Source organism: Labeo rohita, unplaced genomic scaffold, assembly GCF_022985175.1.
Source record: "Labeo rohita strain BAU-BD-2019 unplaced genomic scaffold, IGBB_LRoh.1.0 scaffold_584, whole genome shotgun sequence".
Classification (NCBI taxonomy): Eukaryota; Metazoa; Chordata; class Actinopteri; order Cypriniformes; family Cyprinidae; genus Labeo; species Labeo rohita.
This window is the reverse complement of record NW_026129508.1, coordinates 1-13,432: the sequence shown is the minus strand read 5'-3', so window position 1 is coordinate 13,432 and position 13,432 is coordinate 1. Positions and strand designations below refer to the sequence as shown.

Sequence of the window (13,432 nt, the reverse complement as noted above, 5' to 3'; positions counted from 1 at the left end):
TAGAAAGTCTCATCATTGTTCGATATAAGACCCACTACGGTGGTATCGTCTGCGAATTTCACAGTGGTGTTGGAGGCGTGGATAGAGGTGCAGTCGTGTGTGAAGAGAGTAAAGACTGCAGGACTGAGCATGCATCCTTGTGGAGCTCCTGTGTTTAGAATGAGGGCAGACGATGTGTTGTCCCCTATTCTCACTACTTGTGGCCTGTTGGTTAGAAAGTCTCTGATCCATAAGCACAATGAGGTGGACAGGCCCAATTTGTAGAGTTTCTGTACCAGTTTGTAGGGGATTATTGCATTAAAAGCGGAGCTAAAATCAACTAATTGCATCCTGGCATATGCATTCGACATCTCCAGATGGGAAAGGGCTGTGTAGAGTGCTATGATGACTGTCTTTCGTAAATCGATTCTCCCTAAAAGCAAACTGGTAGCTCTATAATTCCAGAGATACAATGTTCTTAATGTGCTGCAGAATAAGCCTCTCAAAGCTTTTTATAATGACAGGGGTCAGAGCCACTGAGCGACAGTCATTGAGGCAGGTAACAGACTTTTTTGGCACAGTTCCAATAATGGAGGATTTAAGGCAAATAGGGATAATGCTGAGCTGCAATGAATGTCCTGAAACACTCCTGCAAGTTGGTCTGCACATAATTTCAATGTCCGACCTGACACCCGGTCTGGCCCCACAGACTTGGAAACATTGATTTTCCTCAGTGCAGTGCTTCTTACCTCACACCTGCCCTAAATCAGCTGTAACAGTCCGATCGCCATTGTTTCAATGCCTGAGCAGGGATGTAAGTTAGACAAGAATATCTCAGATTGAGTGATTGAGGTGTTGTGTTGCTGGCTGTAATAATGAACATAGTGGTCGTCATTTACTCCCGACATCTGAGCCGCAGAAGATGCAGTAGATTACGTTTGTGTGTGAAGGGAATGCGCCTCCGGATCTACATAAATGTGTCTATGTTCACGCAAATCATTTGTGATCCAGCTTCACCTACAGCAGAACTGAGTATAAGGGTTTTTTTAATGAATCTCTGCAATCACCTTTCCTAATAACATGCTAGTTAACAAGTTTCGCAGCTAAACACGCTAAATGCAGCTAAAGTAAACAATCTTTCAGAGCTCGTCACCCCACAGAGAGAAGAGAGGGGCGGGGAGAGCAGAGCTCATTTGCATTTAAAGGAGCAATCTATCAGAATGGGTTGATTTTTGCAGAGCTCATTCTGACAAGGTAAAAAGGGTGTTGTTCTACACTACCATTGAGAATTTTTAACCAAAGCATATTATAGACTTTTCATTAAGAGCCTATTTTATATCAACTTTTGGAAAATGGGCGTCCGATGACCACTTTAAGACAATCTTCACATTTCCCATTATAATAACTGTCCTACAGCTATCTGTGCCCTTCAGCAAGAAAATATTGACAAATTGAATAAAGTTATCAAACACTAAAATCTAAATTAAATAAAATATTAAGCTTAAAACTACAGAAGGTTTCTTATTTTTTAATTTTGTTCTTTGATAAACAGACATCACAGCAGCTGGTTATTAGGATATTTTGGCTGCTGTTACTTTAAAAGCTGTCGCTGCTGAACTTGGTGCGGATCTGACACTGCTTTAAATGTGACTCTTAAATAATAAACACTTACATGCACAGTTTTAAGGCAGCTTTAGACGCTTTTTTGTAACTTAATGACTTAACTAATGACCTAACTAAGACTAACTACATACTTGTAGTTTCATTTGGGTTTGAATATGATACAGTGCACGCTACAAGCACAGTATAACGGCTGACATGACAGGAAGATTAGTTTTTACTGACATATGATCAGACAACATCTTATCTGACCGCAGTTCACTAATATTCTACCGAGGCTCCTCATCATGGTACCGTTTCCGCGCTCATTTGACTCGGGCCTGGTGCTGAGGTGACGTTAGAGCCTGTGTCTGAAAAGTCTCCCATTTGATGATCTCGTTATTACGTTCTGCATCTAAATAAATGCAATTCTTTAGTGGTTGTGGGTGGGGTGGCCAAACCTAGCCCCGCACCTGCGTTAACTGTGTTAAATTTTTTAACGCATTAAAATGAAAAAATAAATAAATCGCCTAATTTTGACATCACTAATATATATATATATATATATGTATATAAAATCTTATTATAAAATATCATTAGCTAAAAAAAAAAAAAAAAAAAAAAAACCTGTTCTGGTGTTGGTTCCTCCTGCAGTGTTGGACTCAAACATCAGACCTGCATCAGTGAAAACCCCCATACTGTCCCTTCCACCTCCTGCTGTACAGCCGATGTCATTCTTCTCTATGACGTCCCAGATCTAAAAGTGCAAAAAGACATCAGTTACATGCATTTAATGCCAGAAGCTGTCATGAGCTGATTTGGCTGCTATGAAGATCCTTCACCTGAGTCTGAGTAAGTCTGTTCTTGTTAAGGGCATGCACAGCCTTGTCAACCACTACCAGACCAACTTTAGCTCCAGGATCTCCAGTTATCTGCAGCTCAACTGCATCTCTTGGGCTATAAGAATTCCGCCCCTCATTCTTTACCTTAAGCTCGAGCTGTCATTAAAACAAGAAGCACTGAGTCAGACCTAGTTTGGTACATCATCTCTTTCTTGTGATGGCTGACCCACCTTTCCCATGCATGTGTCCTTCACATCAACCCAGACTGAATCAGACACCACCTCAGATGAGCCCACATGGTAATAAACCACAAAGCGGAAGGATGGCACCATGTCTTTGGTTACAGACACAGGCAGAGCCACTAGAGTTTGATCTTTCCTCATAAACCTGTCTGCATGAATGATCTGACCTTTACTCAAGATCTGAAAATGAAGCAGATGAGTTAAAAGCAGTTTTTACATGCATATGGTTTCAAACACAAGCTGTTGTAGTGCAGCTGAATAGGAAATAACCTTAATCTTTACCATATATGTATAAACTTGATCTGTGAATTTTTCTCCAGTGTTCAGTAAGACATTCACTGAATCACCAATCTGAAGCTCCTCAGCACAAATGCTGATGTGCAGGTAGTTCTTAGAGCCGCCTTTGGTCTGGTAGGCCTGAGCCGTCATCGTCTTCTCTGCCTGATGATCATTAGCCAATTCTGAAACTTTGGTCTTTGCCTGGAGAATAAACATTGTTTTTAGATGTGCTGAGTACAATATGCTGCATTGCTTGTTTAACATATGTTAACTGATCTATTTTATACTAGATCACCAGAAACTGAAAATGACAGCTGAGATGGCAGGTCTTACAGTGATCTTCAGTGTTGAAGTTCCTTCCTGAGTGTTGACGATAACCTTCACAATGCCGTTGGCTTTTGTTTTACTTTTGATTGCTCCAGGATTAACCTCCACTTCCACATTTTTAGCTGGTGTTTGGTCAGGATTTGTTACATAGACCTTTTATAGAACCCAGACAAAAAAAAAAAAAAAAATTATGAAACTGTTCCACAGATACTACAACCATTTAGGCTCTTAACTTGCTAGCTAACAAGGGGTTTAATTGTAAATAAGTTTTAGCAGATTTCCAGGATGAGATGTTGTAACATTAACAATAAATTACCAATGCAAATATCAACATCAAAAATATAAGAAATGATTTATGCAAATTTATGTCTATCATGAGTGTTTAAAGATCAGCTGGATTTAGTTCATATATCATATTGCTAACATATTACTACATTTCATTCAGATTCATTCAGTTTGAATGCTGTCATTGCATTGTATTGGCTGTACCATAGGGGACATTCAAACAAAACATGTTAAGATTGTGTTGCTTTTGAATTAATTGCTTATGTAAAAGACTATTGTGTTTTACTGCTTTTTACAGGACCTTGAGCACAAGTTCTACCAGTTCAAAAATGCCTCTCAAGACCCCTTCTTTTTACACTATGAAGTATAATGTGTAACAATAGCTACCGAGACGTCGAAGGGCATTCCAGGTTTGAAGAAGTGTGGTGTTTTTTGGAAGTGGATGGTGTACGGTGACGTCACAATCTGAATGCCTCTCCTTTCTGCTTCCACCATTTCACTGCCTGAAACACACAAACGATTAACCTCTCACATACAATCACACACGCATGTAAACGTGCATACAGATGTACAGTATCTGTTGAGTCTTACCACTTTCTGTTAAAACACTGACAGAAACATAGATTGATAGTCCAACCAGCTCTGCAATGTTTGTGATCGCCTGATTGTTCAGTTCTGCACTACCTGCTCCACTTCTGATCTATTCATATATGACAAAGACAGAAACAGCAGAAATGCAACTTCTTATTTAAACTGTCCTCTAGGTGAGTAGAAGTGAGATTTAAGATGTTTAATGTCTCTCACCTGAACTCTTTGCAGAGTTGTAGGAAAACTTGTTTTTTTCTGACCATCCATCACACCAAACACCACAAACGCAGTTCCATCCACCTTCTGTCCAAACATGTACCTATAAAAGCACATCAAATTCTGCTATAAAAGCTGAACTGATACATATCCACTTCATCAAATAGAAAAAAGCAGCATGGCCCTTTTATGTTCCAAAGAAGTTGGAAAGGAGCCATTTTACTTTGATTTGACCATTTATCTTTAGATTGGGTTACCCAGTTATATCAGTGTTTTCACACATTAAACATTCATTTTGAATGCAATGAAGCAAAATGTATTTACTCTCTCTTACTTGGCATTAATGTTGACCGTCAGACTCCGATCTTTCACATGGAAGAATGACTTGTTGGGTTTTAATTTCACTTCAAATGTTGGAAGCACTAAAACCAAACCAGACACACAAGTAAGTAAATGTATTCTTTGACTTATCATATACTTACACAACAAGAGTTTGTTGACTCAGGTCTTACCATATTCTTTGACCTCAAAGTCTGCAGTAAATTTCTTCTGAGTGTTTACAAAATGTGCGACCACCTTCCAGATCCCAAAGCTGAAACATAGGCCACGTACACACTGTAGCAAACTGAATTTGTCATTGAACCATTTAGTGCTCCATCCTGTTCTGTACACACACAGTCCAGTAATTTACGGGAGTGAGCAGTCACTATATTTAGGTAAACAAGCCATTTACCAAAATATAGTGCTCTCCACCTGCCTACTTTATTAACTCCAAAAACTGGATTGTAAGCCTTCTAAACACAAACAAAACACAATGGCTCTGTCACCCGTGGTTAAGTTCAAATAACAGAACATAATGAGTCGTTGGTCACTGTAACATTACTTCATATACAACAACAAAGTAGTGAATACCAAATGTGCAAGATGGCAAAACATCACTATGGTAACCAAGATGTCAATCATAGCAGTTTCAAGAATGAGCTCTATTCCATGCACGGAGTCATTTCTCAGGGGGCAGCTGTGGCCAAATGGACCACCTTCAATCCCTGCCAGACCTGGGACTCAAACCCACAACTTTTTGGTTATAAGCTCAACTCCCTAACCATTAGGCCACAGCTAAGGAGTCGAGCTTATAACCAAAAGGTTGCAGGTTCGAGTCGCAGGTCTGGCAGGGATTGAAGGTGGTGGGAGTGAATAACCAGTGCTCTCTCCACCCTCAATACCACGATGGAGGTGAGTCCCTTGAGCAAGGCACCGAGCCCCCAACTGCTCCCCGTGTGCCGCAGCGATAGCAATATGGCTGCCCACTGCTCTGGGTGTGTGTTCACAGTGTGTGTGTGTGTGCGCGTCGTTGTCCGCGTCGATGTGCAATTACACATACAGACCACTAGCAGGAAGTCCAACACAGGAATGTTGCAGGTATAACCCACATCAATGCAAAAGTGAGATGAGAAGGAGAGAAGGGAGATACAGGGACTAAAGATAGAGATGATAAATATTATTAGATGATGCGTCCTACGTGCAATAGACAAAGACTGTAGCACATCCAGCAGCAACAGCTTCCTAATGCTATCAGGTAAGGCCTTTTATTTAGTTAGGGTGCTGTAGGCCTACTTTTAATAAAATGGAAGTAAAATACAGAAATAGCATTAAGATACTTGTGTTTCTGAATAAATAAAGTAAGAACTGATGACAAAGTCAAAAGTCTGTTTTTTTTTCAGAAGCTTTTCAGAAGCTATAGCTTACATGAATAAAAATCACAAACATACAGATCTATTCATGTGTAGTATATGTTTTCAAATGGATTCTGAAAACACAAATGGGAGGAGGTTTTTTTTTTACAACTCTTTTGCTAGATATGTTAAATCTACAAATAAAATGTTAAGGTTATCACTGCATCTGTCTGGGGGAAAAAACGCAGTGATTATTTTTTGTAACAGTTATTTTCAAAGCTTTACAAATATATCGGTATTGGCAAAAATGAGTTGAAAAAAACTGCCATATCAAATCTTATCCAATATTGTGCATAACTAAAGACAACATTAAAGATAACAAAGAGATATCGACCAAAAATAACATTACCTTCCAAAGGATCTTAATGCGAGTTTATCAGTGACTGAATTCTGGACTCTCTCCAAAACTCCTGTTAAAATATGCTGTCTACACTGCACAGTGAATCTTTTTGCATTGTGTTTGCACTTTTAGTTATGATAAAAGCAATTCTTGAGAGTGCAGAACTCAATGATCACTGAGATCACTGCATTCATGTGCTCAACAGTCTGTCATCACTACAGTGCTCATCGCTGCAAACTTTCACAAGACAGGAGTAAATCTAAATATAATACTATAGTCAAAAACTTTTCATTATTAGTTCATCTTGACAGCTGTAATATTACAAAAATACATATATATAGTAAAAGATTCTGAGAGTTCCACATGTTATACTTATTTCATTTACAAAGATGACAGCCAATCATAGCAGTGGACATTTCCATTGAAGTCTGACAGCAGACATGCCACTTCCAATGGAGCATTTAGAGGGCTAGAAAATAGCATTTTATTTCTAAATTATGACCGTTTTTGATGTAAAAGTCACACTAAGAATATAATTGCACCTCAGGAAACATGATTAAATAATAAAAAATGCAGTTCATCACTTTAAAATAGATGATAACAGATCAGGGTGATATTGTTTCTTATAAATTACTAGATATTGTCCTGAATTAAATACTACAGGCAAATAAAAACTCACTCAAATTGAGTAGATTCAGTCCTGACAGTGTTTTACCCACCTGGCCATCTCAGGAATAGTGTATGTTCTGGACTGCATTCCTTTGTCCGAATATATTTTATCTGATGAAACTGTGATACCTTGTGGATTCTTAAGAAACACAGAAATCAGTGTTAACACTGCAAAATCTCAGGTTGTCAGATGCTCATTACAGCAGAAACATCATAAATGTGTGTGTAAGCATGTTTATGTTGTTTTATTACAATGTGTAGGTGGTTTATGGGGACTCTCCCTGTGTCTCTATAATTCAGAAGGCTTAAAAAAAAACACTTTTTTTTTTTTTTTTTTTTTTTTTTTTTTTTTTGAAAATCTAAAAATGCACAAAGTTTTCTGTGTGTGTGTGTGTGTGTGTGTGTAAAATAGCAGTATGCTATGAGTATCTACCATGATTTCCACATTTGTAAACACATTCGTTTGGAATGGTTTCATGCTGGGCATAAGAGAGAATATCCTGTACTGAACTGCAAAAGAGGTCAAACTTAGTTTTAAATCTGTTCTGATGGTTTTGTTTTGTTTGTTTTTTTATTTATTTATTTATTTTAATCACTTAATTGTACCTGTGCTAGCAGGTGTGTAGATGGGCTTGTCTGTTTGTATAAATATATATCCAGACTGGAATGAGACCATGATCACTTTCTCCAGAGTGATGGTTGGAAACTGAGCTTGTAGATACACATACTGCTTCTCCAGAGGATTGTCAGAAAATATACTGTGATCAGCAGGGATCTAAATGAAAGACAAATTAATTCCTTTGCAAATTTTGAATAAAACAAACACACACACACAAAAAAAAAAGCATTTTACAATGAACAAACTAAAATTTAGTACTGTAGATGATGAATTACACATACTGTAAGCTTATATAACGTGAAAGTACGTCAAAAGTGGCGTCACCTTTATATCTGTAAGTAACTGGTACTTGTCCGCAGTCAGTGTCACTGATTTGGACAGTATCTCCACATGTTTTGTTGGGAAGTTCTTTACAGAGATCCTCACATTCAGGTCTCTTTCAAAGTAATTACGAGCCTCCACAAACACATTCTCTGAGGAACCCACCCGCAGCAAATTAGGAGCTAACATAACAAATCTGAGGAGATCAAATCAGAGCATTTGAGAACAGATCTATTAGTGACTCCATTAACAAACAGTGTGTTTGATACTCACAGTGGGTCACATAGTGTGAGGAGCGGTGAGGAGAGAAGAACAACAGTCAGAAACAGCAGCTTCACGTCCATCCTGTCTGTGTGTCTTTCTGTGAGCCTGCAGCAGCTCAGATTTATACCCACCTCCACGAGTCCAACCTGTTCTCTCTCTCACTCTCTCTCTCTCTCTCTCAGTCTGTCTGTTTGCATTTGCTATTGATGCTTCATGCTCAGTGTTGGGAAGGTTACTTTGGAAATGTAATAGGTTACAGATTACAAGTTACTTGATTTAAAATGTAATAAGTAGTGTAACTTTTCAATTACTTTATTAAAGTAATGTAACATTACTTTTAGTTATTTTTTGATTACTTTTCTAACTTTCTAATATTTTCAACTGTTAATCATTTTGAAACATTTAAAACAGGCAGAGTTAACCTTACAGTAGCATTCAACACTGATTACTATCAGACTTTCAAAATCCTTCATCACTTCAATTAAGATGATAATAAGTAAGGGATAATATACGTCTTTATTTTGCGATAACAACTGGCTGAATGTACATTATCTCACTTATTACACAGCTGCTTGATAGATTATTTATTATTAGACACAAAACACTGATCTGAGTTGAAATATTTGAACGCAAAGCTTCCATGAAGAAATTAGTTGCTAGCAAACGGCAAGTTCAAACTAGACATTTTAGGGACACAGTGCAGTCATACCAGTTTTTTTACACAACATTTCACCACATAAATAATTAAGTAGTAGTACTAGTTTGTTAGTTATCTTATAATCCATTACAATGTACAAAAAAAAAGAAAAAAAAAAAGAAAAATGGCAGCAGCTGCATTTGTATGAAACAATAGAGCAAGTCCACGATACCAGGATGACAGAATTAAGAAATTGTCCACATAATATTGAATTAAGCTGTAATATTTTATTAGCTAACCAAACGCAAAGCTTCCACCAAGAACAATTATCAAGCATATAGCACTGACTTAAGTTGTCCCGGAAGAGTCTGAGCTGTGTAATCATTTAATTTAAAGCACAGCCACCACAAATTCAGACTTTTTTTTTTTTTTTTTTTTTTTTTACTTATATTTTTGGGCTTTTTATGCCTTTTATTGTGATAGGACAGTAGAGAGATGACAGGAAAGAGCTGGGAGGAGAGAGCGGAGCGGGATTGGCAAAGGACCTCGAGACGGGAATCGAACTCGGGTCACCGTGAGCGCAGTTGTGCTGTATGTCATAACAAGATCATAACATATATAACATCATAACAAGAAATAGTTTAATAGCTATGATACTTGGTTTGAAATCAAATGTTTGCATGACAGAAAACACCAGCATCGAACAATGCCTTGGAAAAAACAATCTTAAAAAATAAAGTTTATGCATAAACCCAAATAGGAAATAAAACAGTTATCGAATAAGCATGTGTCCTATTCTGTGTCCTAAACTCCTGAAACATTGGTGTCTCGTTTTAGAGCAATCAATGCAATTTATGAAAGAAGTCAATTAAATCTGTAAGTGGGGGTGGGTGTGTGAAAAAATTCAGATGTAATCCCCTTTGTAATCACTGGCATTTTTCAAAAGTAACTGTAATTTAATTACATATTTTTTCTCAGTAACTGTAACTAATTACAATTACATTTATTTTGTAATTAAATTACGTAATTCCGTTACATTACGTAATTCCGTTACAATTCCGTTAACTAGTTACTCCCCAACACTGTTCATGCTTCAGTTCACCATGGTGAATTTAAAGCAACAAATAACTGCTTTTATCTTCATGCATTTTATTAATAGGGACTGTGATTCTTCCCATTGACTCATACCTTGAGGATACCCAAAATCAAACACTCAAGTTCACAGTTGTTAATTGTCTAATGTAGAAATAAAGGTGCTGTCAGTAAAATTGAGTGCAGTTTTGTTTATCAAACAGGAGATTCCTATAGAGCTCAAAAGGACATGAGTTCACAAGAGTTCAGAGCGGGCCAATACAGATTTCCCTTAAATGTGCCTGCAAAACACAGTTGTGTAAATTCAACCTTTGGTAAACTGGCAACTGCTCTGTTGATCTTTTAAGGGTCGAAAGAATTAATGAACACGTGCTTTTCTGTAAATGAGGTTTAAATGTCCCAAGTTGTTCAAAGGTCTAGACTGAAAAAGATATCAATGCTATAACTTTAAAAGGGTTGCTATATGGTCATTTATGTTCATAATTTTGTTTTGGTGGGTCTACTAGAATATGTGATTTAATGTTATACATCCTTTTTTTTCTCCTTAATCTGCATTAGCTGTGTTTCAGTCATCCTGTTTTTATGTGCATTTTAAAGTATAAAAAAAAAAAAAACCTTTACATTTTTTTTTTTTTTTTACACTCGCTTGAGGTAGTTAATGTGATGTGAATGTGAATAATGAGAGACGGAATCGGATTCGCCAAATAAGTTCTTCCATGCACATCAAAAAAGTCATGTGACTTTGGACAATGGGACGGGATAACTTGACTAACCAGCGGGCCGATCTTGTTGCAAGGCATCTGAAAGTTTGTTTTGGGCTTTCTGCAATGTCTGCACAAAGTCATCAAAGTATTTAAATTCCTCCAAGAAATGTCTTACACGACTATGTTGTATCAATTGTGACATTTTTGTTCTCTTTGACTTGTTGGATGGAACGGTGCTTTATTCACAAATGTTTTATGTGATATTTCAATTTTGCACATAAGTTAAATTTGCAACTTTGGATGGAAACAGTGTTGCAGCATCTGTTTCCATCCTCTGTCTGAATGACCAAACCTCCTTCACAAGCAAGATGTTTTACAATAGTAATTATTTATTTTAAACCTCTTTTACAAATGAAATTGTGATGTTATAGCGGTCATTTCCATCCAAACATGAACCAAATCTTTTCAAAATTGGCAAAAAAAAAAAAAAAAAAAAAAAAAAATTAGGTGCGAATTAAGTTATCCAAGCGGATGACAGTGGTATTGGTAAGATGGTAACCAACAGTAAACAAAAAAAAAAAACAAAAAAAAAAAACGAAAGACATCACCAACGGAAACAAACAGTTTCATATTCAATACGTCACATTTTATTCGGCAAAAGCATTTCATATCAACTATTTTTAACAAAAGTCAAAAACCCACCTCAAGCAATCGTACAAAACATTTTTGCAAAATAATTTTATTTTATTTTTTTAAATTCCATCACTCATTTCTGATGCAATACTTGAAAATGTACATAAAAACAGGGTGATGGAAACATAGCTATTGTGTTTCTCTTTTCTTCAGTGATTCTGCTTGTTAACAGCAGGTGTCTTCAGTAATGCTCATCACTCAGTTAATCGCTTAATTATCTAAATTAACTTGTTAATTCAGCTTTACATTTAACACTCTGTAACAGGGGTCACCAAATTTGTTCCTGGAGGGCTGGTGTCCTGCAGAGTTTACTTCCAACTTTCCTCAACACCTGCCTGGAAGTTTCAAGTATACCTAGTAAGACCTTGATTAGCTGGTTCAGGTGTGTTTGATTAGGGTTGGAGCTAAACTCTGCAGGGACACCAGCCCTCCAGCCCTCCAGCCCTCCATACTGGAAAATAAAAACAAAGTATAAAAAATATACTTTTAATACACACTATACAATTCCTCTGTCTTTGGAATTCCATCTAATGATGTTTTTCCCACACAGTGAACAACCATTGTTTGAGGGCAAGCCAACCCAGACAGCACACATACGTCTGCAAGATGTCTGTTAAAGATCACTTGATCTGGAAAGCATCTGCTGTGTACAAACATCTGACATCTGTAATATATATATATATATATATATATATATATATTTGGGGGCTTTTTACCTTTTCTTATTAGATAGGACAGTAGAGAGCAGACAGGAAAGTATTGGGTGGAGAGAGGGGGTGGGATCGGCAAAGGACCTCGAGGCAGGATTCAAACTCAGGTCGCTGCGAGCCCAGTTGTACAACATGTCAGTGTCAGTTTCACATACATTCTAAACAATAAACATCTTAAAGACATCTATTAGATGTCTATTTGACATCTGATAGGAGACGTCCTATAGACGTACTGCAGATGAGCAAACACTCTAAAAAATAGGCCTTGCAGATGTAAATGCAGACGACAAATAGATGTCTCCGTGATGTACGTGTGCTATCAGGGAAAGTAGCCAGCAGGTACCCTGATAGCACACATACATCACAGAGACGTCTATTAAACCATCTATTTGTATCGCCGACGCCTCGTGACTGCCACGTGTGGCATCAAAGTACTATAATGTAAAGATACATGTGAAAAAATACAAAACCATGCACACAGAAATATATAGCAGTTCAAATACTGACTGCTATGTTACCAAGGTGTGATTTTATAATAGTTTATTGTCTTGATGGTGAACATATTTAGAAACCCTGATTTTAGGCAGTTAAGTAACCATAAAAATAAAACTGTAAATAAATAGAAAACAAATAATGCATTGTTCATCTCAATGTTCAGCGGCAGCAGAGTGTTTGACATGCCTCGTTCCACTGTCCACCGCATGGTCCACCGAGTTGCTGAGGAGTTGGTGGCCATTCGCCACCAAGAGATTCACCTCATACTCTATTAATTTGCTTACTTTGTATTTTTTAAGTCTTTCCCCAGCAGGCTCACTTTCTCTAAAATAGTCCTACAACAAGAGAAAATGGAAACATAATATAAAGAAAGGTTTGCAATCTTAACATTACAAAACATGACACAGCAGGACAGGCATAAAGTGCTAAAGTTTGTTTAAAGTTTTACATTTCATTGTGAATTCCCCAACAGAACTCTCACCATTCATGTTCTTTGAATATAAATTCCATCGTCATCTGCGCGCAAGTGATTCTGGAATATGGTAGGGTGCGAAGTGTCCATCAGATGTACACTTCGTTTTCCTGGGAATCGGGCGCACTTGAAGTCGCTTTCAAATTACGGCAGCTTTCGTCGCGCCGCGGTGACGCATTCGGCCTTGGAATGAGCACTTCGGAGGGTGCATTCTGAATTGGGACAGGTTACGTCGTGACTCTGTGACGCAATCACCCTTCAAATTCGCACTTCGGAGTTCACGCACTTCAGTTTGGGACAGCCTTCGTCGCGCCGCTGTGACACGT

General features: G+C 37.5%; 1 protein-coding gene across 4 annotated transcripts in view; it reads right to left on the bottom strand.

Moving 5' to 3' along the window:
* The window catches only part of LOC127161208 (complement C3-like), a 42,312-nt gene extending 33,896 nt beyond the window's left edge, over positions 1–8,416 (bottom strand). For all 4 annotated transcript variants that reach the window (XM_051103840.1, XM_051103842.1, XM_051103839.1 and 1 more), the window contains exons 1-15: positions 8,313–8,416; positions 8,043–8,235; positions 7,706–7,874; positions 7,533–7,609; positions 7,150–7,238; positions 4,870–4,949; positions 4,692–4,779; positions 4,358–4,460; positions 4,145–4,253; positions 3,941–4,056; positions 3,275–3,421; positions 2,945–3,142; positions 2,651–2,842; positions 2,421–2,576; positions 2,206–2,335 (exon numbers count right to left, since the gene is read on the bottom strand). In XM_051103840.1, coding sequence (XP_050959797.1) covers positions 2,206–2,335; positions 2,421–2,576; positions 2,651–2,842; positions 2,945–3,142; positions 3,275–3,421; positions 3,941–4,056; positions 4,145–4,253; positions 4,358–4,460; positions 4,692–4,779; positions 4,870–4,949; positions 7,150–7,238; positions 7,533–7,609; positions 7,706–7,874; positions 8,043–8,235; positions 8,313–8,383 — 1,918 coding nt within the window. In that variant the 5' untranslated portion in view covers positions 8,384–8,416. The remainder of the gene's footprint in view (positions 1–2,205; positions 2,336–2,420; positions 2,577–2,650; positions 2,843–2,944; positions 3,143–3,274; positions 3,422–3,940; positions 4,057–4,144; positions 4,254–4,357; positions 4,461–4,691; positions 4,780–4,869; positions 4,950–7,149; positions 7,239–7,532; positions 7,610–7,705; positions 7,875–8,042; positions 8,236–8,312) is intronic.
* Positions 8,417–13,432: the final 5,016 nt, after the last annotated feature.